We start from the raw sequence: 27,500 nt of genomic DNA on the forward strand, positions 1-27,500 counted from the left end.
ACCTTTCTTTGCTCATAGAGCTTGACACTGTTGTATAGATGTGTGGCGTGATTGTTAATGATTCCCCAATGTCTCTGTGTTGATGTCACTGTCTGCACTTCTGTGTGTCCGTGTGTGTGTCCGTCCGTGTGTGTGTGTGTGTGTGTGTGTGTGTGTGTGTGTGTGTGTGTCCTTGTGTCCGTGTGTCCGTGTGTGTGTCCGTTCGTGTGTGTGTCTTTCCGTGTGTGTGTCCATCCGTGTGTATGTGTGTGTGTATGTGTGTGTGTGTAAAACGCAGGCAAACATAGAGAAGCCCTCTCTGAATCGTAATCAGCAGCAGGGCAGGAATGCTCTCCTCTCAGACATCGGCAAGGGAGCCCGGCTCAAGAAGACCGTCACCAATGACCGGAGCACGCCAATACTAGACAGTGAGTAAACAAACAAACAAACAAACAAACACTGTGTGTGTGTATCATGATGCTGGGGCAGGTGTGCGTGTGCGTGTGTGTGTGTGTGTGCAGGGGCGGACTGGCCATCGGGAATACCGGGGGTATCCCCGGTGGGCCGATGGCCCAAAACACCGGCCCACCACCATCTCACCGGCCCACCACCATCTCACCGGCCCACTCCCTTTGCCTGTCGGTATGATAGAAACCGAGTTGAACCATGTTAATCAGTTCAGGCCTTGATTTCTCTAATAATTATTATACTGAAATGGCACTGACTGAATTTTATACTCCTACTCGTCTTCACACTTTTTTTTTTTTTTAAGTGTCTTCTTGCGTTTTACGGACTTCGGAAGTTCAACGTAAGAAAAGATCTCCACCTTATTAATGTACACCTGAAAATTGGTTCTTAGACAGCCCAAGTGTTCTCAGCTGTGCGGATTGAGGTAGAGGATTCTTAAATTTGGATTTGCATACACGCAACACGCCCCGCCAGGGCACGCAACTGTAGTGACGTGTGCAGTCAGCCCTAGCCCTTGGTTCTACGCATGCGCTCAACTCAGTTTGTGAGGGATTGCACAATCTGAAATGAGGCACAACTTGTCGCTGCCTCTGTCAATCTTTTCCTGAGAGCCAGGATAAGAGCCAGGGTACAACGTACACCGTAAGTTACACTTTAATATACTAAGTTCAAAATTAGTGTATTTCAATTGAGCACATGTATTAAAAAAGTGCTGTCAGATAAATGCGTTATTAACGACGCTAATGCAAACCCATTTTAACAACGTCAATATTTTTCTCACGAGATTGACGTTCTTTTTGGCCTCGCAAACTGTGTAGTTGTTTTTTACATGCTGTTGCAACCACTATTAACCTTAGAAAAACTACAGCACCACGCCGGATACAGCGTTTGGGCTTGTTTGTGTTGAAATGAAGTAAGCTTCACTGTTGTCTAAAAATGTCAACAGGCTAGTCTGTTATAGTAGCTGGCTAAAAGCAAATAAGTAGTAGGCTTACCTTCTATTGGTAACCTAACTGTTACGGTTCATTGTTTCTTAAATAAGAGGCCTGACTGCTATGTTCACAGCAAACTTGAAAAAAAAAGAAATTATTAAGCCATGGTTTGACTGCACTATAGGCTGAGTCCTTGTTTACCTGAAATGTGCACTTTAGAATTTTGTTTTGTACCGCCCTGTTTGGCAATGTTGTTTTTCAATAAAATAAAACATTTGCATAAAGCAAGCCAATCCACTTTTCCATGTTGATAAGAGCATTACAATGAAATGAAAAAAAAAATGGATAAAAAATAAATGAAGGGACATTATAATAGATACAAAAAATTGCGATTCATTGTGTTTAAATATTTTAATAGTTTGACAGAACTAATTCCAGGTATATTTATCTAATACGCTTTGTAGTTATATGTATAACCATCTGATACTAGCTGTTACGCCCGGCTCGTGGGGCAGTAGCATAAAAAGGTTGAGACAGGAAAACGTGTATCTTTAAACCAAAACGGCGATTTATTCAAGTCAGTCAAACGGAAAGTCTAGGGGTATTTGTCTAGGGGTATTTGTCTATGCGTGGATGCGTGTGGATGCGCGGGTCAATAGGTGTGTGTGTGTAAATGGCGGAAGCTGAGAGGGCCTCTTCCATTGGTTGTGACGGTCTTTAAGTATCCACATCTGGCGCCAGGTGTGGATAATCAGTGCTTATTGGAAGTTGGTAGATCCTTAGCCTGCTGCCTCCAACTGGCCAGGATGAGGACTGCAGGCAAGGTGCGCACGGGCACAGGGGGTCTTAACACCTCCTTCCCCAAGAAGGTTCCTCCCAGGAAACCTGAAAAAGACAACAAAAAAACAAGCCCCGTGACCCCGTCCCATCTCCGGGCCTTGCCGTCCTCGGTCCTTGGAAAACTGAAGGCACAGAGAAGAGATCAAGCCACAGAACTACACCGACCAAACTCTCGAAAGAGCGTCTGCAATAACATTGTCTGTCCCCTTAATGTGTTCTATTTTTAGGGAATAAGGCTGGAGGATCAGACTCCAGCGCATAATCTGCTGGTTGGAAGTCCGCATTCTGTCAATGAAGACCAAAGGGTTATGGTCAGTGTACACAGTAATAGGAACAGAAGCAGAACTCATATAAATATCAAAATACTGAATCGCCCAAACAAGTGCTAGTGCCTCCTTCTCCATAGTTGAGTAAACCATTGAATGTCGATTGCATTTTCTGGAAAAATAACACCGGATGATCGACACCATCTGAACCCACCTGTTGAAGGACAGCACCCGCGCCACAATCACTGGCATCCCCAGGAAACCTGACAGTCCGAGATCTTGTGACCCGGTTTCCCGCAAAAGAAACATACAACGTCCGATTTTCCACCAGACGCCGCATAGAGACTCCTGTGGGGAGACGCAGGGTTAGGCCCTGCCACAACAGGCCTAGGTTTACCCTGGTATGGAGCCCTGTTTCTAAAGTTGTCACCGGATCCGGCGGGCTGCATGTTTCGGTGTGTTAAAGCGAACTCATCCGCCAGCACAGCTGCTTGAGCCAGTGTGCTAACCTTCTGCTCGTTGATGTGAGTGGCAATTACCTCAGGGACGCAGTTCTTAAACTCCTCAAGGAGGATGAGCTCCCTGAGTAATTCCAGAGAGTCTATTTTCTGACAGGTGCACCACCGGCCAAACAAGTGCTCTTTCTCGCGAGCAAACTCCACGTAGGTGTGTTTTTCCCACTTCTTGTACTGCCGAAAACGCTGCCTATACGCCTCGGGAACTAGCTCATAAGCCCTTAGAATTGCAGTTTTCACCACCTCATAATCTGTGGCCTGGTCAACCGCCACCGAGGCATAAATCTCTTGAGCCTTGCCTACCAAAACACACTGTAGTAGTGTGGTCCAGATCTCTTGGGGCCATCTCAGGGAGGTAGCTACCCTCTCAAAATGAGGGAAGTATTTATCTACATCCCTCTCAGAGAAGGGTGGTACCATCCTGATGTACCTACTTATGTCCCTTTCGGTTGGATGAGGCGGTGACTGTTCACCGGAAGTGGTTGGACTTTTAATCCCTTTTTCTGCAAGTTCTAACTCTAGCCGGCGGAGCTCGAACTGCCTCTGCCGCTCAGCATTGTCGAACTGCCTCTGCAGCTCTCAATGTCTTCATACTCCAGTTCCAGCTTTCTCAGGGCCAATTCTTTGCTGAACTCTTTCTCTTTGGACCTGACTCCTTCACTATCAGCTCTAGGTGTTTCAGAGAGCGAGGGTGAAACTGGATCCTCTGTTTTTGCTGCCAGTAACTCACTGTCAATTAAAAAGTTCTTAACGGCTTCATATACCGTCGCCTTCATTCTTTTAACTTGGCTTGACAGTTCAATGTCATAATGCTCTGCTATTCGCAATAGCTGTTCTTTTGTGCATTGTTTTAACACCTCCTCAGAGGGCTGCTTAGCAAACTCATCCATATTAAAAGACATATTTAAAACAACAACAATAAACAGGGCACTACAGACCCCAGTGTATTTAGGCAGTCTCACAACAATAGACCCTACACAAATTTCCACACAGGCCTCTATCAAAACACCTTGCAGATGCAAACTTAGTTACACCTCACTTTTTCCAGTTATTTTCCCCACAAAAAAACTGGCTTTAATCACACACTAACAAACTTTAATATAAGAGAGAAAGAGGGAATTCACCCTTTCAATTTACAGCAGGAGATTGTCCTATTGACCAGCAGCGAAGCAAAGGATAGTGAGAAAACTAGGCGTCCCCAATCTACCACAACCCTATTTAAGAAAACTGAGCTTGCCACAACGGCCCAGTCTCTTAGACAACGCTACCGGCGCACGAATCTCCGTACTATCAGCGGTTCTCTTATAGTATTTATCAACTGCTTTAAACAGCGAACGTAATCAATGGAACTAACTGTAAACACCCTAGTTTAACAGCTTTTTTCCCTTAACAACCCAACACAGGGCCAAAGCACACGTCAGCAAATGCGAGCAGACAGTTTATCCCAATAACCTGTCGCTTGTTAAACGGAGCTTTGTTTGAACGCTACGTAGGCTCCCACAGCCATACCTTACTAACAAACTCCTTTAATTACTAGTTAACCCGGTGATTCTCCAGATCACCTGAATTCAACCATAAATGAGCCACTGCTCATATATTTAATGCCCAATCTCTCACCTACCCGTCTATCACACAAAATCACACACAATTTACGGGACAAATTATCTTACTCACCACGGTATCACGTTCGTCCGTACACTCCAGCCTTGTCTTAACTATTCTTCTCCTGAACCTGTCGCTTCAGAAACCTGCCGAGCTAGGGGTGCACTGTTCTCTAATGAGTGCAGCCGTACCCACGTACCCCTGACGAGTTTTTAACAATACCCGCCCAGGATTGTTTCCACGATGAAAGCAAATTCAAACACGCAACAAACAAAAAACGCAAAACAACAAACCAGTGCTCGATGGAAGGATCTGGGGATCCAGCCTAGCCACTGCTTCCTACCTGGAGTATACGGAGGTCAGGGATACCGGAACCAAAACTGAATCAGTGAGCCACGCACTCCACGCAGAATAAGGGAGAGAAAACTATATTTCGGACGAGTCCCCCAATTTATGTTACGCCCGGCTCGTGGGGCAGTAGCATAAAAAGGTTGAGACAGGAAAACGTGTATCTTTAAACCAAAACGGCAATTTATTCAAGTCAGTCAAACGGAAAGTCTAGGGGTATTTGTCTAGGGGTATTTGTCTATGCGTGGATGCGTGTGGATGCGCGGGTCAATAGGTGTGTGTGTGTAAATGGCGGAAGCTGAGAGGGCCTCTTCCATTGGTTGTGACGGTCTTTAAGTATCCACATCTGGCGCCAGGTGTGGATAATCAGTGCTGATTGGAAGTTGGTAGATCCTTAGCCTGCTGCCTCCAACTGGCCAGGATGAGGACTGCAGGCAAGGTGCGCACGGGCACAGGGGGTCGTAACACTAGCCCTGAGTTAAGCATATTCATCTAGATTCTAGCAAACTATACCTACCTTGGAGTGTTACAATAGCCAGTATCATTTTTATTCCATGTGTCTATCCAGGCAAATTGGTGGATCCAAATGTTATTAAAAAACAAACATATATGATGTAATTTCTATGTAATCATCCAAAATAATGTTAAGTGAATGGGTAATTTTCCCAGTAGGCCACTGACTGGTCGATAGGTGCGATGCTTTGACTGGGCAACGCAGCGTGTACTGAGTGGGCAGTGCGCCGTGTACTTAACGGGCAGCGCGCCGTGTATTGAGTGGGCCGTTCTGACAGTAACTCCCGGGCCACTTTTTTCCCTCAGTCTGCCCCTGTGGGACTGTGTGTGTGTAAGATGCTGTGGGACTGTGTGTGTGTAAGATGCTGTGGGACTGTGTGTGTGTGTGTGTGTGTGTGGGAGATGCTGTGGGACTGTGTGTGTGTGTGTGTATGCGTGAGATGCTGTGGGAATGTGTGTGTGTGTGTGTGTATGCGTGAGATGCTGTGGGACTGTGTGTGTGTGTGTGGGAGATGCTGTGGGACTGTGTGTGTGTGTGTGTATGCGTGAGATGCTGTGGGACTGTGTGTGTGTGTGTGTATGCGTGAGATGCTGTGGGACTGATAAATAAAGCTGACGATACTGTAGAGGTCAGTGGATTACAATCTCAGACACAGGTTATAATCCCCAACCCTCATCTGACGCAGATGTGCCTGGTCACTTTTTACACAAAAACATTTACAAAACAGAAAATAAACAAACAAACAGATGGGCAAAACACACACACACACACACACACACACACACCCCTGTAGCAAAGCTGTGTTTGGGTCCCACAGGACACAGACCCCTGTAGCAAACACACACCCACACACACACACACACCCCTGTAGCAAAGCTGTGTTTGGGTTTATCAGGGGCATTACCAGAACACTGATTTTTCATTGGACTGAAACCCAATCCCAGAACACTGAATGGCTCTTTATTGGACTGAAACCCAATCCCACTAGGCAGGGCTGTGGACCTCTCTATCTATCCATCCAGAAATAGTGACTTCATAGCTTTGGAGCTCTTAGGCGTCTCCATATATAGTCTCATCAATCAGCAATGGCATCCAGTTTCAGCGATTCCTGAGAGCTGTGTGCTCTACTGTCTTTTCAGAACCAAAAGGAGGAGGTGGAGGAGGAGGAGGTGGTGGGGGTGGTGGAGGAGGAGGAGGAGGAGGAGGAGGAGGAGGAGGAGGAGGAGGAGGAGGAGGTGGTTTGGGCGGGCTATTCCAGGGGGGAATGCCAAAACTACGTTCAGCGAACAGAGAGAGCAACGGTAAGAGACACACACCCACACACACAAACACACATACACATACACACACACACCCACACACACACACACACACACTCAAATTATGTGAGCAGGACAGAGTCTCTGCCAGCCATCCAGTCTAGATAGGCCCACTGTTTACCAGCTTCATTTAGCCAGGCTGTAGCACTGCCTTCCCCCCCCCCACACACACACACACACACACACACACACACATAGGGCCCTATCTTGCACCCAGCGCAATTGACATTGTCACCGACGCATGTATCATTCCTATCTTGCACCCGGCGCACAGCGCGATTTTCCCTCCAGAGGCGCGCTTCGAAATGAACTTGCGTCGACATGGGCGGGGGCGGAACAGAGAAGGCGTTTCTCTGGCGTAAGTGGTATTTTGCAGTTTCAAAACAACGCCGTGCGCCGTGCGCCATTGACCAAAAAAAAGCTGGTCTAATGTGAGGCGCAATGTCTAAAGTCTGTAACGCGTATTCAGAACGCTATTTTAAGGGCGCATGTGCTTGCCGGCACAGTAAAGGACCTGTAGGCTACACTTTACTTCTGTCGTCTTCACGAGAGATTTCCACCAATTGTTTGGCAAGCCATATAGGCTATAATTACAAGGAAAATAAAGTATTTACCACATGAGGAAATCATTGTGATATCCGTATCCAAGACATTTAAAAACTAGGCATACATCTAGCGTACACAATTGACCCAAATGATTCAGGTTAATTGAAGCTGCGTGACATTTGATTTATTGTATGGCTTTGTTGCATTTATTTAATGCCAGTATTATTATAAATCTTGTAAACTCATCTCTGTGTATGTGGACTTTATTTATGTACCTTGGGTTTGGTCAGCTGGTGCACTGGCTTGGGTGCCGATTTCCATGCCCCCAAATCCCTGCACGCTCTCAGGCGTGAGGGTAGACGTGGCGATGTCCTCTGCTGCCGTCAGATCCTGGGTCGAGGCAGATCCACCTCCCGTGAAGGCACGAGAACGTGTGTTACCTTCCAGCTTGGATGTCCCACGTCTCCGGACGTCATTATAGCGTTTTCGGCAACGTTTTCGGGTGCCCCGTTGCAGAACTATCACGGCAATATCTTGACATGCTTGCTTGACTTTGCTTACTTTGGGAGGGTTTCTCGCATCCCCATATATATCTATCTCCCGGCTTTTTACAAAGCCATACAATAAATCAAATGTCACGCAGCTTCAATTAACCTGAATCATTTGGGTCAATGTGTAGGCTACATGTATGCTTATTTTTAAAATATCTTGGATATGGATATCACAATGATTTCCTCAAGTGGTAAATACTTTATTTTCCTTGTAATTATATATGGCTTGCCAAAAAATTGGTGTAAATCTCACGTCGGTCTCCTCGGCTGTGAACTTCTCCGGTCTTCCACCAGGTAATTCCGCCATCAAAATAACAAGCCGCTATATGGACTATGCGCTTCTCGCTCTTAAAGGGAATGTGAAATGACGCTCGGATTGGTTTATTGCATATTACGCCCAAACCACACCTATGGCTGAGTAACCTCCTTTGGACCAACCCTTTTGACACTTGCGCTGGACGCAAGTGTGTTTTTTCCGCCGTTAAAATAGCAACTGCGCCATAGAGCCGCCCACACAGCTACTTGCGCTTGGCGCCGTCCTACTTGCGTTTCTGATCGGCAAGATAGGGCCCATAGTGGGTTTTTTAGAATCAGAATCCCAATCAGATTCAGAATCAGAATCAGAGTCTTCGGCCAAGTATGTTACACACACTCAAGGGAATTGGTTCCAGCCATTGGTGACTAGCCAAACAGACAATATACAGATAATGTACATATTATTTACAGACAATTTACAAGCAATATACAGATTATATAAAAGACACATTTTATGCATAAAGTGCAAGTTAAAGTGCAAGTGTGTTGGTAGTGCAAACAACAATAATATGATCACGAATGGGAATGCAATTGTGATGTATTTGTACAGTACAGTATTATTTGTTGATGTGAAGCAGGGTGTTATAACTATATAAAGAATCAAGAGCAGCTATGGCATAGAGATGATACTGGTCAGCTATGGCATAGAGATGATACTGGTCAGCTATGGAGATGATACTGGTCAGCTATGGAGATGATACTGGTCAGCTATGGCATAGAGATGATACTGGTCAGCTATGGAGATGATACTGGTCAGCTATAGAGATGATACTGGTCATCTATAGAGATGATACTGGTCAGCTATAGAGATGATACTGGTCAGCTATAGAGATGATACTGGTCATCTATAGAGATGATACTGGTCAGCTATGGAGATGATACTGGTCAGCTATGGCATAGAGATGATACTGGTCAGCTATGGAGATGATACTGGTCAGCTATAGAGATGATACTGGTCATCTATAGAGATGATACTGGTCAGCTATGGAGATGATACTGGTCAGCTATAGAGATGATACTGGTCAGCTATAGAGATGATACTGGTCAGCTATAGAGATGATACTGGTCATCTATAGAGATGATACTGGTCAGCTATGGAGATGATACTGGTCAGCTATAGAGATGATACTGGTCAGCTATAGAGATGATACTGGTCATCTATAGAGATGATACTGGTCAGCTATGGAGATGATACTGGTCAGCTATGGAGATGATACTGGTCAGCTATGGAGATGATACTGGTCAACTATAGAGATGATACTGGTCAGCTATAGAGATGATACTGGTCAGCTATGGAGATGATACTGGTCAGCTATGGAGATGATACTGGTCAGCTATAGAGATGATACTGGTCAGCTATAGAGATGATACTGGTCAGATATGGAGATGATACTGGTCAGCTATGGAGATGATACTGGTCAGCTATAGAGATGATACTGGTCAGCTATAGAGATGATACTGGTCAGCTATGGAGATGATACTGGTCAGCTATAGAGATAATACTGGTCAGCTATAGAGATGATACTGGTCAGCTATGGAGATGATACTGGTCAACTATAGAGATGATACTGGTCAGCTATAGAGATGATACTGGTCAGCTATAGAGATGATACTGGTCAGCTATAGAGATGATACTGGTCAGCTATAGAGATGATACTGGTCAGCTATGGAGATGATACTGGTCAGCTATAGAGATGATACTGGTCAGCTATAGAGATGATACTGGTCAGATATGGAGATGATACTGGTCAGCTATAGAGATGATACTGGTCAGCTATAGAGATGATACTGGTCAGCTATAGAGATGATACTGGTCAGACATGGAGATGATACTGGTCAGCTATGGAGATGATACTGGTCAGCTATAGAGATGATACTGGTCAGCTATAGAGATGATACTGGTCAGCTATAGAGATGATACTGGTCAGATATGGAGATGATACTGGTCAGCTATAGAGATGATACTGGTCAGCTATAGAGATGATACTGGTCAGCTATAGAGATGATACTGGTCAGCTATAGAGATGATACTGGTCAGCTGTTTATGAGGGAGACGGCTAGAAGCTGGTCCTTTGTCTGGGAGTTTGGGTACTTAGGGTTCTGTTGCAATCTGAACAATCTGTCCAGGGTGTGAGCATCGGTGGCAAAAGTGAATTAATGTTTTAAGATTCTTTCTCTCTCTCTCCCTCCCTCTCTCTCTCTCCCTCCCTCTCTCTCTATCTCTCTCTCTCTCTATCTCTCCCTCTCTCTATCCCTTTCTCCCAGACTCTGGCGCTGCTCGGCCTCCTCTGCTGCCCCCTGGTGGGCGCTCTGCTGGCCCGCGCCCCTTCGGTGGAGGTGTTGGTGGGGGCAGTGATGCCAGTCCTGCCCCTCGGCTGCCCGTGCCAAAGAACGGTGCGACAGACGGCCCTCGGTCCCGCGGCACCCCCGCCCGCTTCGACACCCCTGGGGGGCCGCCTCCAGTGCCCAACACCCCCAGACCAGGTGTGTAAGAGTATTTCTTGTACTCTCTGCATGTTGGTTCAAGACTTTAGAAATACGCCAGTACGAAGTTTTTGTTGTAACAAGGTAGAGCTTTACTTGATAAGTTGTGGCACAAATACAGTTGAGTTTAACAGGATCAACTTTATCAAGTCAACACAACCGGAGATCTCTGGAGTCGTATCTGCCTCAAAGAAAAAACTGTTCTTATAGTCCATTTGTCACTGATGGTCATGGGATCTATGACATGGTTTATCTGTTGTTCTCAGGGACTAGCTGACCATGTTATCATAGGCCACATTCTCCTGTCCTGCTAGAACTTCTGTTGCACTGACCTGACCTTACCAGGCCTGCTGTTCACTCTGGTCTCTGCAAGACATTTTAGAGATTGTACTTATCCTACCTAATAAACTACTGAACTGAATTTATCTTACAGGCGTCGGGGGTTCCCAGGGCAGGGGTCCCCCACCGCTGCCTGGCGGGGGGCGCCCCACTTCCTCTGCTCCGACGCCTCCCCCCGGTCGCCATGGCAGCGGCCCCCCTCCCCCTGTCCCAGCCTCGTCTGGATTTGGGCGCCAGCCCTCTACCCCTGCCCCCCCTCCCTCCAGTCGCCCCCCCTTACCCCCTGCACCCAGACCTGTGTCCGAGGACCGCCCGCCTCACGTTGCCCTTGGCAACCGGCCCTCTCTGCCACGAGATGGGCTCCCCCCTCCTCCACCCTCCTTCATTAATAAGCCCCACCCTCCATCCTCCTCGGCCCGCCCCAGCCCTGGAGGGGGGGCCCCTCCTCTGCCGCCCGGGCGTCCTGGACCGCCTCCACTGCCACCCACACCTGCGGCGCCCGCTGATGATGTCACCCCACGGCTGCCCCAGAGGAACCTGTCACTCAACTCCGCCCCTGCCCCCCCGCCTCTCCGTGGTGGCCCTCTGCCTCCGCCCCCCAGCGAGAGACCGCCCCCCCTGGGCAGAAACTCCTCTGCACGCTCAGGTACGGTTACCATGGCAACCAACTCGCACAGTCCCCTCCTCACTCCTCACCACTCCTGTGTTGTTTCTGTGGTCAGTGCAGTGACAGTCTGCCAACACACACTCACAAACACACACATACACACACATACACACACACACACACACACACACACACACACACACACACACACTTGACTGTGGTGTTCCTGTGGTCAGTCCAGTGACAGTCTGCCGCAGTTAAGGGCCAACATCCACACACACACACACACACACACACACACTCACACACACACACACACACACACACACACACACACACACACACTAGACTGTTGTGTTACTGTGGTAGCTAAGGCCAAACCCGGTGAATGCTCCGGTGTGAAACAGGAAGCTTAAATAGATAAACTGCTAATTTCCTTTGATCTAGATGTTTACGAATTCTGAAGAACTCTTTTGTTTACTCTTTATAAGCGGTATAATTCAGTGGAACCTAAAGGGGCTGGAAGGGTAGTTCTATTTCGTTTCTACTGATCGCCAGAGGCGGTGCTTTAAGCACTGGATGTCATTCACGTTTACGTGTAGTTCGAGTAGGCCTATTTGTATCAACAAAATCACCTGTGACCTGGGTGACGTATGCCTACGCCCCTGTACTAAAGGCATGCTCCCCCAGGTCACGACCCTTAATTCTTCTCGCGGAAGGTGAGTTGGTGAGTATGTTCCCTCCACAGGTGAGGGTAATCAGATGCTAATCATTGGGAGTCTTGCAACCTTCGAGTGGAGCTGCGAATTCTCGCCCTCTAAAGACTGCGATTAGCATCAAAAATCAACATTGCAGTGGGCTACAGTAGGCAGGTGTTTCTAGCCTTAAAACTGGTACTTAAACCCACTCGCGGATAATCCGGGAAAACGGATAATCCGGAGAAAAAAAAGGTGAGTGGCCTTTTCTATTGTTTTACCGTGTGTGGTAGTCACGCTCGAGTAATGGTTTGAGGCAGTGGCCTATCGGACGAACCGATAGTTGAATCCACTTGTTAAGCGAGTTACGCTAATATATTGTGCCGTTATCGTGCTCACGCTGAATACTGCAGCAGGCTATATGTGTTTCTTGCCTTACAACTGATAATTAAACCCACTTGTGGCACGAGTGAGTTCCTCGCATAATAGTTCCCTACTATTGTCTGTCACGATGAGATACGGCAGTCAGCACAGGTGTTCTCGCCTCACGACTGATAGTTAAAACCACTCGCTAAGCGAGATGGAAACCCTCGTATAGTTCGTTTTTGTACTGTTGTTGTTATGAAGATGCAAGCAGCGTTCTCGCCTTAAGCATTCAATTAAGTAAAGCGAACAGCAGCCTACTTGCCCCTGTCGGCTTTGTGTCACGCGTTCAGCAGGCTACAGGTGTGTCTCGCCTTATAGCTGATAACTAAAACTACTTGTTAAGCGAGCTGGAGCCCTCGCATAGTTTGGTTTTGTACCGTTGTTGTGATGAAGATGCAAGCGGCGTTATCACCATAAGCATTCAATTAGGTAAACAACAGGATTTGCTCCTGTCGCTACCTACTGTTTGGGTAGCCTAACTGTTAAAGCTACGTTTACATACTGATGGGTGACTGACGGGCTATGCCCGCAAGTTCAGTTCTAAACCAGGCATGGGGAACTGTTAATTGGTAGCCTAACTATTGTGTTAAAAGCGAGTGTGTCCGCTCTTAAACAATACAGGATTTTTACTCCTGTCGGCTTGGTGTTAAACGCTATAGGCCTAAGCAGTATACGTTTACCTACTGATTGGTGACTGACGGGCTATGCCCGCAATTTCAGTTTTTTAATCCATCTAACTTGTTAACTGGGAACGAGTGTGTTCGCTCTTAAACAGGACAAGGTTTTTTACTCCTGTTGGCTTATGTTAACGCTATAGGCAGGTTGCGTTTACCTACTGATTAGTGACTGACGCGCTTTGCCCGCAATTTCAGTTATAAAGCAGGTATGCTTGGGGAACTGTTAATTGGTAACTATTGTGTTAAAAGCGAGTGTGTCCGCTCTTAAACGGTACAGGACTTTTACTCCTGTCGGCGTGGTGTTAAGCGCTATAAGCAGGCTACGTTTACCTACCGATTGGGGACTGACGGGCTATGTCCGCAATTTCAGTTTTAATCCATCTAACTTGGTAGCTGGGAACGAGTGAGTCCGCTCTTAAACAGGACAGGGTTTACTCCTGTTGGCTTGTGTTAAACGCTATAGGCAGGCTGCGTTTACCTACTGATAAGTAGACTAACTGAAGGGCTATGCCCGCAATTTTAGTTCTAAACCATCTATATTGGTAACTGGTAATGAGTGTGTCCGCTCTTGAACATGACTTTTAACTCCTGTCAGCTTTGTGGTAAATGCTATAAGCAGGCTACACTGATTGGTGACTGGCGTGTTACGCCCGCAATTTCAGCTCTAAAGCATCTAATTTTGGATAACTATTAACGAGTGTGTCCGCTCTTAAATAGAAGCCCACCTTACATAACGTAGGAAGAATCATTGCCGCGATCAAGTTTAATTCGCTTGGTAAATATTGAGGCTTGGTCCATAATAAACTGCCTAGTTTGAGTGGGTGATTTTTCTCCGCCCCGCAAACTTCAGTTGTTGAGCATTTATTATTTGGTCCAGGTGACTGTAGAGTGGGTCCGCTCTAAAGCAGTACATGATTCACGCCAATCGGCTTTGTGTTAAAACACTATAAGCATGCTACGTTTACCTACTGATTAGTGACTGAATGGGCTATGCCCGCAATTTCAGTTCTAAAGCATCCAATTTTGGTAATTGTTAACCGTTGGTTCCGCTTTTAAATGGAAGCCTACCTTACGTAACGTAAGAGGAATCATTGCTGCGATCAGGTGTAATGTGCTTGGTTAATATTGAGGCTTGGCCCATAACTGCAAACCTCAGTTTGGTTCAGATGGCTGTAGAGGAGTGGGTTCACACTTAAACAGTAACCTATCTGAACACTGAGTGTTGTTCGCTAAGGCTGCTGGTAAAATATCACTCCTCTCTCTCTCTCTCTCTCTCTAAATGTATAGATATTGCAACATGTTCATTACATGCACTGTTGCCAGGCCCATCTTGGGCCAGAGGACGAGCCAGAACCGCCCCCGGCACAAAGACGCGGCGCTAGGTCTCAGTCTTCGTCTTTTAATGTTCCGCCCTCGAACCCATATATCGAGGAGGGGCAGAGATGCTGGGCAGATCCCAGACGGCTCTCTCATCTCCCAGAAGACTAGAGCCCTAGCCAACATGCAAGATGCATCTGCCCAGTGCCTTGCTAGCATGCCCAATATTGAACCAGCCGTTGCTGCCCTGGTGCTGACGCCTGGTTAAGCACTCCGGCCTGATGCAGTGATACGCAGTGTCACGTATTGCACGTCTTGGGTATTCAATGTCACACCTGGTACTAGCCCTGTCCCAGACATTGCAGACTTCTGGGGATGACTCCTCGGCAGAGTCGGAGCGACACCTCCCTGCAGGCGTTTGCCTACATGACCAGGGAGTTGGGTAGGCGGTGTCCTAGTTAACCCAGACCCAACACCAGATATGGTTGGCCCAGTCTCCACTCTTGGAGCTGGGCAGCAAAGCCCTATTGTCTCTTCCTCCTGTCATTCTGGACAGATGTTGGTCCTGCCGGGCAGTAAGCTCTGGAGTGCAGCCTACAGGTTACACAGTCCAGACAACAGTTGCCAGTCTGAGCCGTGAGGCTCCTGGCAGACAGAGGCCCCCTAGGGTTCGGACCCCGATCACCGAGGTGCCATGGGGTCAAAATGACCATCGTCATAGACCCAAACAGGGCTCTGGCTCTACGTCAGGAGATCTGGGATCTCTTGAAGAAAGGCGCCATCAAGCCATTAGACAGGCTGGCACAAAACAGTGGATTCTACTCCGCTTATTTTATCATGCCAAAGAAGGGCGACGGCCTTCGGCCTATACTAGACTTGAGACGGTTAAACACGCATCTCAAGGTTAAGACTCCACATGCTGCGTACAGCGGATGTGCTGCAAGGTGTCAAGCAAGGATATTGGTTTACAACCATCGACCTAAAGGAGACATACTTCCACGTCCCTATCACACCTCGAAACAGACAGATTCTTCGTTTTGCATTCGAGGGCAGAGCTGCCAGTTCTATGTGCTCCCTTTTCGGGATCTCGCTGGCACCACGTCTTCACCAGATGTGCGGCAGCGGCACTGTCCCTACTGCATCATCAGTCATTTCAGGAAAGGAGGGCTCTGGCCCTCAAGATCTTTTCTGAGACTGCTGAGTATGCTCACAGCGGCCACGTAGGTGTTCCCTTGGGCCTTCTGTCTTTGCAGCCTCTTTAAATTCGGCTGAACGATCTTGCCTTGCACCCCACTTATCACAGGCACAAGCTGGTCAGAGTCACTTCCAGTTGCCTTACAAAGCTATGGCTGTGTAGGGGAGAGACATAATCTCACCCAGGGGGTTCCCTTGGGGCCCATACCTTCTTACAGAGGAGCGGTGGCCACCGATGCCTCTATGGCAGGGGGGAGCTGTATGACAATGCAGGACTTTCAGAGGTCTCTGGAGTCCTTGGCAGTAGGAACACCACATATAGGTATTGGAGCTGCAGGTTGTCCTGCTGACACTCATATATTTTCTTCCAGTAGTGGTATAAAAGCTGTCCTGGTAAGAGCAGACAACACGTCGGTGGTCTACCAGGTAAACCACCACGGGAGCACAAGGCCAGACAATCCTTGAGGCTGCCCCAACAGCTGTGGCTGTGGGCCTATCTACTCTTTCTGAGCCTGGGGGCAATGCATTTAACAGGCATTCAGAACACGGCTGTGGATGTGCTATCCTGGCAGCCTTGTAGCCTTCACCATGAAGGTATATGCAGCCACCGTCTCAGCCATACACAGTAGGGCAGATGGTGTGACAGTTGGGTCCCGTATGCTAGCGACCCGCTTCCTTATGGGTTCTCAACAACTAAGGCCGCTTTGGCGAAGCTCAGTGCCCTCTTGGGACTTGCCTATAGTCCCAAGGGCACTCTGGCAGTCCCCATTTGAACCTCTAGAGAGGGTGGGATTGAAATAACGGTCTATGAAGACCGCTTTTCTCTTGGCCATGGCATCGGCTAAACGAAAGCCAAGCCAAGAATGTCTATATTGGAACCCCGGAGGCCCAGGGATAACTTTGTGGGTGAATCCGGCCTTTCTTCCAAAGGCGAATTATCATCCTACTGAAACCAGCCGCTCAGGCTGGCTGCCTTGAGCCCCAGCTCAGGATGACGAGCAGGGACAGAGCCCTACCTGTTGTGCCCAGTGAGAGCACTTAGGGCTTACATTGATATGACTGGAATTCCGCCAGTCCGATTCACTGTTTGTCTGTCATGTTGGACAGAGGAGAGGGCACAGCTTATCCAAACAACGGCTATCACGTTGGATTGTGGACGCTATTATTTGTGCCTATAGGAGCAGTAGTCTCCCGGTCCCTCAGGTCCGAGGTCACTCAACTAGGAGTGTATGTGTATCTAGGAGTGTATGTACATCGCAGGCGGCCCTAAGAGGTGTTTTTAGGGTTAACGTGGTCCCTCATAACCCAGTGGCAGCAGGTGTTCTTCCTACTTCCTTACAGCGGGAGTAAGGTAAGATTTCCTCGTGACTTGGTTGGTATTAGTCATCCAGTGCTTAAAGCACCACCTCTGGCGGTCAGTAGAAACGAAATAGAACGCTAGGTTACGTATGTAACCATGGTTCTATGAGTTTCGGATGACCGCCAGAGCTTGGCAGTCACTCGGAATATTCGCGAGAAGATTGTCAAGGGTCGTGACCTGGGGGAGCATGCCTTTAGTACAGGGGCGAAGGCATACGTCACCGAGGTCATAGGTGATTTTGTTGATACAAATACTCGAACTACACGTAAACGTGAATGACATCCAGTGCTTAAAGCACCGCCTCTGGCGGTCATCCGAAACTCATAGAACCATGGTTACATACGTAACCTAGCGTTTTATAGTTTCCTGTTTTGAGCTTCCTCTTTAACTGGGTTTGCTCTTGTGCTGCTCTACAACCAGTGGTTGAAATCATAGACATAGTATGGATGAACGTCGATCATAAACCCTTGTATATAAAAATGACTACGTGAAATCGGTTGTGAAATGTGAACGCTAAAGTGCTTTTTATCCAGGAAAACCGCAGCTCCACCGTCCGTTAGTTTACTGGCCAGGTGGTCCCGATATAATATGGCAGCCACGTTTATCGCGACCGAACAGCCAGTGCGTAGTCTATCTATACTATGTCTATGGTTCAAATACTTACTTTCTGACCCCCCCCCCCCCTCCCAGGTCCTCTCCCCCCCCCTCCCCCATCGGGGCGTTCTGGTGGCAGCATCAGGTCGTCACCGGCCCCCCCCAGCCCCAGTCGCCCCCCAGGAGAGTCCCGTGGCGGCTCCATCCACAGACCCCCCCTCCCCCCAGACAGACCAGGGACCGGCGGCGCCCCACCTCCACCCCCGCCCATGGGCAACGGCTTCCAGAACCACCACCCACATGCAGGTGAGAACACACACACACACACACACACACACACACACCGCCCAATCACATGCAGGTGAGAACACACACACACACATGCACACACACACACGCACACACACGCACACACACGCGCACACACACACACACATGCAGATGAGAACACATGCACACACACACACACATGCAGGTGAGAACACACACACACACACACACACACACACACACACCCCACCCACATGCAGGTGAGAACACACACACACACAGACACACACACACACACACACACACACACATGCAGGTGAGAATACACACACACACACACACACATATACATACATATACACGCCACACACACACACACACACACACCCCACCCACATGCAGGTGAGAACACACACACACACCCCACCCACATGCAGGTGAGAGCACACACACACACACACACACACACACACACACACATATACACATATACACGCCACACATACACACACACACTGAAGTGATTTCTCTGTGTAGAAAATAACTGTGCAGCCTGTGTGTGTGTGTGTGTGTGTGTGTGTGTGTGTGTGTGTGTGTGTGTGTGTGTGTGTGTGTCTGTGTGTGTCTGTGTGTGTCTGTGTGTGTCTGTGTGTGTCTGTGTGTGTCTGTGTCTGTGTGTTCAGATGAGTGGGAATCCCGCTTCAACTTCCGCCCCATGTCTGAGCTCCCGCCCCCTGAGCCCTATGTTCACTTCCAGAAGACCTATCCCAGCAAGATGGCCAAGAGTGATGGACGAGGTGACCAATGAGATCAAGCATTTACACACTTTTAGCCCAAACAACTTACAGAACTGTGCATACGGTATACACATGTTCAGTGTGTGTAGCCTACTCCAGTGCATATACACATGTTTGTCACTGGGTTTATTTTACTCCAGTGCATACACACATGTTCAGTGTGTGTAGCCTACTCCAGTGCATATACATGTTCAGCCTACACCAGTGGATACACCCTGTTTGTCAGTGTGTTTATTCGACTCCCTAGTGACCTTCGCTAACTTAACTAATGTCATCATCATCATTATCATAGCCAAAATGCTAAATGCTCTCTCCGTGTGTGTATGTGTGTGTGTGTGTTTCTGTGTGTGTGTGTTTCTGTGTGTGTGTGTGTGTGTGTGTGTGTGTGTGTGTGTGTGTGTGTGTGTGTCTCTGTGTGTGTGTGTCTCAGGATCAGGCAAAAAGGAGAGAGGAGCCCCTCCTCTGCCCCCCATCCCCAGGTGAAGGAGACTCTGTTGGTCACTCTGGGACGTCTCCAAATCCAGCTATAGCTCTCTCGCTCTCTCTTTCTCGCTCCTTCTTTCTTTCTCCCCTCTGTTTTGTCTCTTTCTTACCCCGGACACACACCTCTGGACAAAAATCTACAATCATGGGGATCAACATCATCCTGGGGCCGTGTCGCTCTATCGCTGTGCTCTCTCTCTCTCTCAATCACACACACAAACACACACGTGTGTCCCTCACATGTGGGTGTGCTATAGGACCAGGTGTGTGAGCAGGGGAAGTCATACAGAGAAGTGCCTTTATTGTTTGGATGCCATTGTGTTCTTGTGTATTTAGTATTTGCTGTACTGGTATGTTGTATGAAGTATGAGAAGGATGAATATGACAGTATTATTATTTTGTTTGTTGACGTATTTCCTACGCCTGTGAGTTTGATCAGCCTGTCCTCCACAGTAGAGCCGTCAGTGAACCACTTCCTGCAGATACGATAACACACACACACACACACACACACACACACACACACACACACACACACACACACAAACAGTTGCTTGTTATCAGGATGGACGTGTGCCCCTGTCAGGGACACACCTGTAACCACTGGCGTTCTCTCTCTCTCTCTCTTAAACACACACACAAACACACACTTAAAAACTGTACCATTTGTTTGTCTCAGTTTATATCAAAGCACTTGTTTGTCACAGTTATTTTGAAAGCACTATGCAACTCACAAATCTGACAATCTGAAAGGGCCATTATCAAGTGTTTTACTTTGCTTCAGTGAATTTAAGATAATGGTCCACACACACGCACAAACACACACACACACACAAACACACACACACACACACACACATAGGACGTCAGAGCAAAACTTCGAGCACTGATAATCCAACTTTGTTTGAGACCAAAAATCTGTCGCAGGACAGCTGAGGGCTGGCGCCGGTCCTCCGACAGTGCCTCTTTGTGTGGGGACAGGAAGTGTAGTATTTCAGAGCATTCTGGGAGCCACCCGCGGGCTCTTAAGGGGACCTCTCCTCAGGTGGCCAGGTTTGTTTGTGTGTGTGTGTGTGTGTGTGTGTGTGTGTGTGTGTGTGTGTGTGTGTGTGTGTGTGTGTGTGTGTGTGTGTGTGTGTGTGCGCGTGTGTGTACACGTGGACCTCTCCTCAGGTGGCCAGGGGCTCAGCTCTGTGCACAGCCAGTTATTTTCTCTGAGCTGCCCCCCTTTGAGGTTCCTCCGGTGTCCACAAGGGGGCAGATCTCACCAGCGGTACTAAAGGCTGTGGCTGCCCGGGGCACGCAAGGAAGGAAGGAAGATAAGTGTCCATGGTCTTGTGTTACTCTTATTTTGTCCATGGTCTTGTGTTACTCTTATTGTATGTCTTTGCTTTTGTTTTCTTTTCATTTTTATTTTATGGCTTTTGATGGTCGTCCTATTTTGTGATGGAAAAGACTCCCAGTGTATTAAAGCAATGTTTTGCTAAATAAAAGGAACATGTTAAATGATTTTATGCTGTTCCACCCATGTGTGGTCTGTGATTGCTACGTATCAGCTGTGCAGGAGACAAGTCTGCAAAGGTCATAGGTCAGAGGTCATAGCACTGGAGTGGAAGACGAGGCCTAGTCGAGAGGACTTACTCACTAAGACAAAGACCAACTCCCAAGTTGACGAAAAACGGCAGTTTCTATCATTCCACATTACAATGTTTTTGAATGTAGATGCAGAATAACTGAAGGATACTGAACCAATCGTGACAGAATAATGATAGAGCTTGTAAGGGATGCAATAGGCCTACACTGCCAACCAACTGAAACAACCAAGTCAGTGATGAAATTAAAAATGGAATGTAACATAAACGACTTCCTGTCTGCACAAATGTGTCATCATACAGATCCGTTTTGGAAATATATATATATATGATATACCATTATACAACTAAGTAGGCTACAAAATGTTAATTAACCAGACCTTTATAGGGGAAAATGGTTAATTAACCCGACTTTTATAGGGGAAAAGGGTATCGCAAATCTGAATCTCCCCCATCACTACTAGAGGCCCCCAGACAATTTAAATATTATAATCTGAATCCTAAAATCTCCTCTCCTAACTGAAAATTCTGTCAGGGGGCCCAGAATTCTCAGCAGTCCCTGTCAGTCACACACACACGCAAGGAATTCAAGGACATGTAGGACCTCACATTACTGCAAAACATACATCTAAACCAGTACATGTCTTTAATGATGAGACCAGGGGTGTTTCTAGCTGTTGAAAAGACCATTTGATAGAGAGATTGGCATTGGTAGGTTGGGAAGGTATATCTGCCTAGATATTAAGATTACGTGCGTGACACAAGACTATTTTGTTTTCTATTTCATCCCTATGCGTTTATGTATGTGTTTTGTTCCACAAGCTTGCTTTGGCAGTAGCGTGTCTGTCTTATGGTCATGTCAGTGAAGCAAGTCTATTAGAACTGAGAGAGAGCGAAACTTTCACTTGACAGACTTGGCCGTGAGTTCACTATAGGCTAATTATTGGTGTAAGCTATATCTAGCTTGGGTTGCTATACAGTCAAAGGCTTCAAATCTTCAGGGCTATAGCCTCAAGTGATGGGACTTGCATTCAGGCCTTTAAGGGCAGTGTAGTCCAGGGTATATGCAGGTATACGGAGCAGTCAGCATTGCGTATACCCACTTCCCAAAACAAAGCGTTTATCCTGTGCTGTATGGGCTGCTTAAATAGCTGCTTAAGAGTATACCCACTTCTCCAGGGACCACTACACCACTGTTTAAGGGTCTCTGGGTCAACTCTGGAGCAGAGGGGCTCATTTGATGCAGGTTCTTATGACCCTTGTGGACCTCTGGACCCATGTGACCTCTAGGCCAGTGCCCCATATTCCCATGCTGTAATCGAGGCCAGAGAATGAGCAAGAATTAAAAAGATAATACCGATTTCATCAGGCTGCAGAAATACCTCCAAACGAACGCGAAGAATGGTCTTTTCAGTTGCGCTTGCGTAACACAACAGGATGTCAAATGCACCACCGTTTCCGCTTAAATACACGTTATGTCGGGGCTGAACGTTAAGACAGAAGTCTACCCATAGATATATATAAAGTCCTTTATATATACAGCCGCGGAAAAAATTAAGAGACCACTTCAAAATTATCAGTTTCTCTGGTTTTACTATTTATTGGTATGTGTTAAAGTAAAATGTACATTTTTGTTTTATTCTATAACCTACTGGCAACATTCCTACCAAATTTCAAATAAAAATATTGTCATTTAGATAATTTATTTGCAGAAAAATGACAATCGGTCAAAATAGCAAAAAAGATGCAGCAAGTTTTTCTTCCGGGACAACGTTGTACTTTGCCTGGCTGAGGTTTGTAAAAGACCATAAGGATTGAAAAAGCGGACTGGAGGTTCTTCTAAGTTCGTCTTCTCTGATGAGTCTGATTTCACAGTAGGTACAAGACTCTCTGGCTTGTAGGCCTCTCCAGGTCTCCGTCTAACCATCAGACGACCATGTGTTGGGCAAAGCTGAAAATTGGACTCATCAGAGAAGACGAACTAGAAGACCCTCCAGTCCGCTTTTTTCAATCCTTATGGTCTTTTACAAACCTCAGCCAGGCAAAGTACAACGTTGTCCCGGAAGAAAAACTTGCTTCCTTTTGCTCTGACAATGTTCCCCAACTCTGAGAAATGTTTTTTCCAGCAGGGCAATGCTCCATGCCACACAGCCAGGCCAGTAAAGGTGTGGATGGAGTACCACCAGATCAGGACCCTGTCATGGCCAGCCCAATTTCGAGACCTGAATCCCATAAAAAACCTCTGAAATGTGATCAAGAGGAAGATGGATGGTCACAAGCCATGAAAAGAAGCCGAGCTGCTTGAATTCTTGCGCCAGGAGTAGCATAAAGTCACCCAACGGCAATGTGAAAGACTGGTGGAGAGCATGCCAAGACACATGAAAGTTGTGATTTTAAATCAAGGTTATTCCACCAAATATTGATTTCTGAACTCTTCCTAAGTGTAAGCATTAGTATTGTGTAGTTTAAAAATGAATATGAGCTTGTTTTCTTTGCATTATTCGAGATCTGAAGACACTGCATCTTTTTTGCTATTTTGACCGATTGTCATTTTTCTGCAAATAAATTATCTAAATGACAATATTTTTATTTGAAATTTGGTAGGAATGTTGCCAGTAGGTTATAGAATAAAACAAAAATGTACATTTTACTTTAACACATACCAATAAATAGTAAAACCAGAGAAACTGATAATTTTGAAGTGGTCTCTTAATTTTTTCCGCGGCTGTATATCTATGAGCCTACCTACCTGTTGCTAGCCCCCACACATGAACAAGGAATGGGCTACAAGTTTACAGCCTGCTGGTCCAGGGGTTTAAACCCCTTTAGCCCCATCATTAATCCGTCCCTGTCCACATCCGCAGACTGTGCCAGTGTACTTTATTACATCTGAAGGTAATATAAACCACCATTCATTAACGAAATGCGAGCGAGGTCTTACCACTACAGCCACACCCACATCACAGAATACCTGAAACATCACCAAGACTTCTGAAAACATCCAGTGAACACGGTTTTTTTTAATGCGAGGATGATAACATGAAGAACAGTTGACTAATTGTATCTCCGCTGGGCAGTAAAGATGTCTGGAATCATTTTTCAAGGTCCTCCGCTGTGGATAGTACCTTTATTTAGACTGCATGGAGAGAAGTGTCTCCAGCTCATACATTTCATGCAAACGAAAAATAGACCACGTGAGGTAGCTATGTGAACATCAATTCGGCCGTTGCATTCTCCACCAATCAGAAGCAGAATTGGGGGAGGTGAACGCCAGGGCATGAAAACCTTTCTCTGTGATTGGTCACCACGCCAATCATTCAAACGCAATAGCACACTGTTTCCAGGGTCAAAATGTAAGTTCTGCCATCGATAAACATCCTACAGAATCCTGACATTCATAATGGAAGTCACAGGAACGTATAAACATTAATATTACCATGACACAAGCCAATATCCTTCCTTCGTTGTAACAAGAAGCAAATGGTAAGTTATCTGCCGTGTCCGTTACGTCCTTACGCAATTGACATGTTTTCCGAAAGATTGCAGAATATGTCATCAGTAACCTGCCATAGGTTTGGTTGAGCCGACTTGCATGTAAACAATTTCGTTATTTAAAATAGTACTGTGGTAATGTGTTTACTAAATGCAGAACGTAGGATGTGTGCTTGAGTTAAATTTAATCTAACCCTTTGAGACTCCCCGCGGCTTGAAGTAACATCAGATCTGTCCAGGTTGTTGCATCCAGTCAGTAAGAAACTGAAATTAATGTTTACCTCTCTTTTAGTAGCTTTACATAGCCTGGTGATATCCGCCATACACATAATCAGATCTCTTGGTGGGTACAGTGGAATCGTGAAAGCTTTTAATGATTGAGATTATGATTGACATGTGGACGATACCCTGAGCTCAAGTGATAGTTTAATCTGACAGCTGACTGTGATCGTTTATGATAGCGTTTATAGTAGCCCTCAATTGTGTTTGACCATAGTTCGCCGTTGCACGATTTTACTTGATAACTTCTTTGAATCCCTGTAATCACGGTATATGTGTGTTTTTTTCTGGTTCCTCCGCTTGCTTTGTGTTGTCACAGGTGAGCGCCTCAGGTTCTCAGAGCAGCCCTTCCACATCGCGTCCATCATGGCAGATCGCTACATCGCCATGCACGGGCTCAACATCAGTCACAGCCCGTTGTCCGCCAGCCCGACCATGTCCATCGACAAGCTTTTCCCGGCGCTGCTCGAGTGTTTCGGGATCATCCTGTGCGGGTATGTGGCTGGCAGGACGGACATCATCCCTCCAACTCAGGCTAAGGGACTCGGGAACTTCGTCTCTCGTTTTGCCCTTCCCGCTCTGCTGTTTAAGAACATGGTCGTGTTGGACTTCGGGGACGTGATCTGGTCGTTCCTGTGGAGCGTGCTGATCGCCAAGGTGACGGTATTCGTGGTGGTGTGTTCGCTCACGCTGATGGTTGCAGGGCCGGAGACTCGGTACAGCAAAGCTGGACTCTACTCAATCTTTGCCACCCAGAGCAATGACTTCGCGCTGGGATACCCCATCGGTGAGCTTGTTATTAGTTTAGAACAATCTATGTGTTGGTGAGGGAACAGTATTGCTTTCAAACCTTAAATACAAAAAGTGGTCTAGGTTGGTTGTCACTTCTTTTATTTTCAGTTTAGTGTCTCTGATTCCGGATAGTGTGTCTGTTCCAGATCAGGGTGGTATCTGTTTTTTAAATCTGTTATCCATGTCCATCTTGCTCTCTTGTACTGACCAACCTTCCACTGCTGTGTTCTTACCGGCTGTCTACCTGCCTTTCCTCAGTGGACGCCCTGTACAGGAGCACCCACCCTGAGTACCTGCAGTACATCTACCTGGTGGCTCCCGTCTCCCTCATGCTGCTCAACCCCATCGGGTTCGCCCTGTGTGAGATCCAGCGCTGGAGGCAGAGTGCCGACCACAACCAGAGCAAACTACACATCGTCTCCATCGTCTTACTGCGGGTGTGTGTGTCTGTGTGTGTCTGTGTGTGTGTGTATATGTTGCATATGATGCCTATGTTGCTGTGGTAATCTGTTTCTACGTGTGACAGAATATTTGAGCATATAAGTTTAGCAAAAGCCCAAGGGACTATAACCATGCAGTGTCAGTATCCTACTGCACAATCAAGTTTCAGTGTGTGTATGAGTAGGCCATCATGTTCATTCCTTCTTTGTGCGTGTGTGTGTGTGTGTGTGTGTGTGTGTGTGTGTGTGTGTGTGCAGGTCATGAAGAACCCTATCGTTTTCATGGTGCTGGTGGGAATCGCGTCTCACTTCCTATTGGACGGGAAGGTTCCGGAGCTGCTGCAGCAGTTTGTGGACGGATTGGCCAACTCGTTCGGGGGGGCGGCGCTGTTCTACCTAGGGCTGTCCATGGTTGGTCAGCTCAGGAAACTGACACGCTCCACTGGAGTGGCACTTATACTGCTCATCACTGCTAAACTGTAAGTGAGAGACGAACCAGGAAGAAGTGAGAGAGGAAGGGAGCCAGTGAGAAGGAGAGAGAAGGAGAGAGTGGGGAGTGAATAAGTGAGTAAGTGAATGAGTGAGGTAAGAGAGGGATAGAGAGTTTGTGAGTTGAGGAAACTGATGCGTTCCACCGGAGTGGCACTTATACTGCTCATCACTGCCAAACTGTAAGTGAGAGACAAACCAGGAGAGAGTGAGGGAGCGAGTGAGTGGGTTAGTGAGTGAATAAGAGAGGGAGGGAGAGAAGGAGTGAGTGAGTGAGTGAGTGAGTGAGTGAGTGAGTGAGTGAGTGAGTGAGTGAGTGAGTGAGTGAGTGAGTGAGAGAGAAGGACAGAGTAGGACAGAGTGAGTGAGAGAGGGAGGGAAGAAGGAAGAGAAGGAGAGAGTGAGTGAGTGAGAGAGTGAGAAGGAGAGAGGGAGGGAGGGAGAGAGAATGAGTGAATGAGTAAGTGAGAGAGAGTGGGTTAGTGAGTGAATGAGTTAGAGAGAAGGAGAGAGTGAGTGAGTGGGAGAGAGAGAGAGGGGGCAAGTGGGTAAGTGAATGAGTGAATGAATGAGTGAGTGAGAGAGAGTGAGTGAGTGAGTGAGTGAGTGAGTGAGTAAGGCTACATAGGAGTGAGTGAATCAATGAATGATGGAGGGCATGAAGGTGTGAATGGGTGACCGGATGGAGTGGGTGAGGGATGAGTGAGTGAGTGAATGAGTGAGAAAGGAAGGGAGTGAATGAGTGTCAGAGGGAGTGAAGGGCAAAGATGATGGAGAACCTGTGTGTGTGTGTGTGTGTCTGAGTGTGTTTGTGTGCGCTATGTGGATGCACATTTTGTGCTTATAAACCACTGGTGGGAACGGTTGTGGGAATAATCTGCAAAGGGTAACCAATCATTTTCTGAGCTTTAAGAAAGCTTTAGGGGACAACATTAGTTTGTTGTGTTTGTGCGTCCCATTCTCTAAAGCTGTGGGATA

At 47.0% G+C, this 27,500-nt stretch overlaps 2 protein-coding genes across 4 annotated transcripts in view; both read left to right on the forward strand.

Annotated features, from left to right (window-relative positions):
- The window catches only part of wipf1b (WAS/WASL interacting protein family, member 1b), a 20,686-nt gene extending 875 nt beyond the window's left edge, over positions 1-19,811 (forward strand). Inside the window, exons 3-9 of the mRNA XM_080834720.1 lie at positions 278-407; positions 6,604-6,765; positions 10,461-10,679; positions 11,113-11,664; positions 17,985-18,194; positions 18,842-18,955; positions 19,386-19,811. Of these exons, the coding sequence (XP_080690846.1) occupies positions 278-407; positions 6,604-6,765; positions 10,461-10,679; positions 11,113-11,664; positions 17,985-18,194; positions 18,842-18,955; positions 19,386-19,438 (1,440 nt within the window). The 3' untranslated portion in view covers positions 19,439-19,811. The remainder of the gene's footprint in view (positions 1-277; positions 408-6,603; positions 6,766-10,460; positions 10,680-11,112; positions 11,665-17,984; positions 18,195-18,841; positions 18,956-19,385) is intronic.
- A 4,554-nt stretch (positions 19,812-24,365) lies between these two features.
- The window catches only part of gpr155b (G protein-coupled receptor 155b), a 12,744-nt gene continuing 9,609 nt past the window's right edge, over positions 24,366-27,500 (forward strand). The window contains exons 1-4 of one of the 3 annotated variants that reach the window (XM_080835812.1): positions 24,366-24,513; positions 25,121-25,588; positions 25,852-26,030; positions 26,292-26,512. In XM_080835812.1, the coding sequence (XP_080691938.1) occupies positions 25,168-25,588; positions 25,852-26,030; positions 26,292-26,512 (821 nt within the window). In that variant the 5' untranslated portion in view covers positions 24,366-24,513; positions 25,121-25,167. Of the gene's footprint in view, positions 24,514-24,593; positions 24,625-25,120; positions 25,589-25,851; positions 26,031-26,291; positions 26,513-27,500 lie in introns of those variants that run through there. The other 2 variants (XM_080835813.1, XM_080835814.1) reach the window with 2 other exon arrangements.

This window comes from Sprattus sprattus (assembly GCF_963457725.1).
Source record: "Sprattus sprattus genome assembly, chromosome: 3".
Lineage (NCBI taxonomy): Eukaryota > Metazoa > Chordata > Actinopteri > Clupeiformes > Clupeidae > Sprattus > Sprattus sprattus.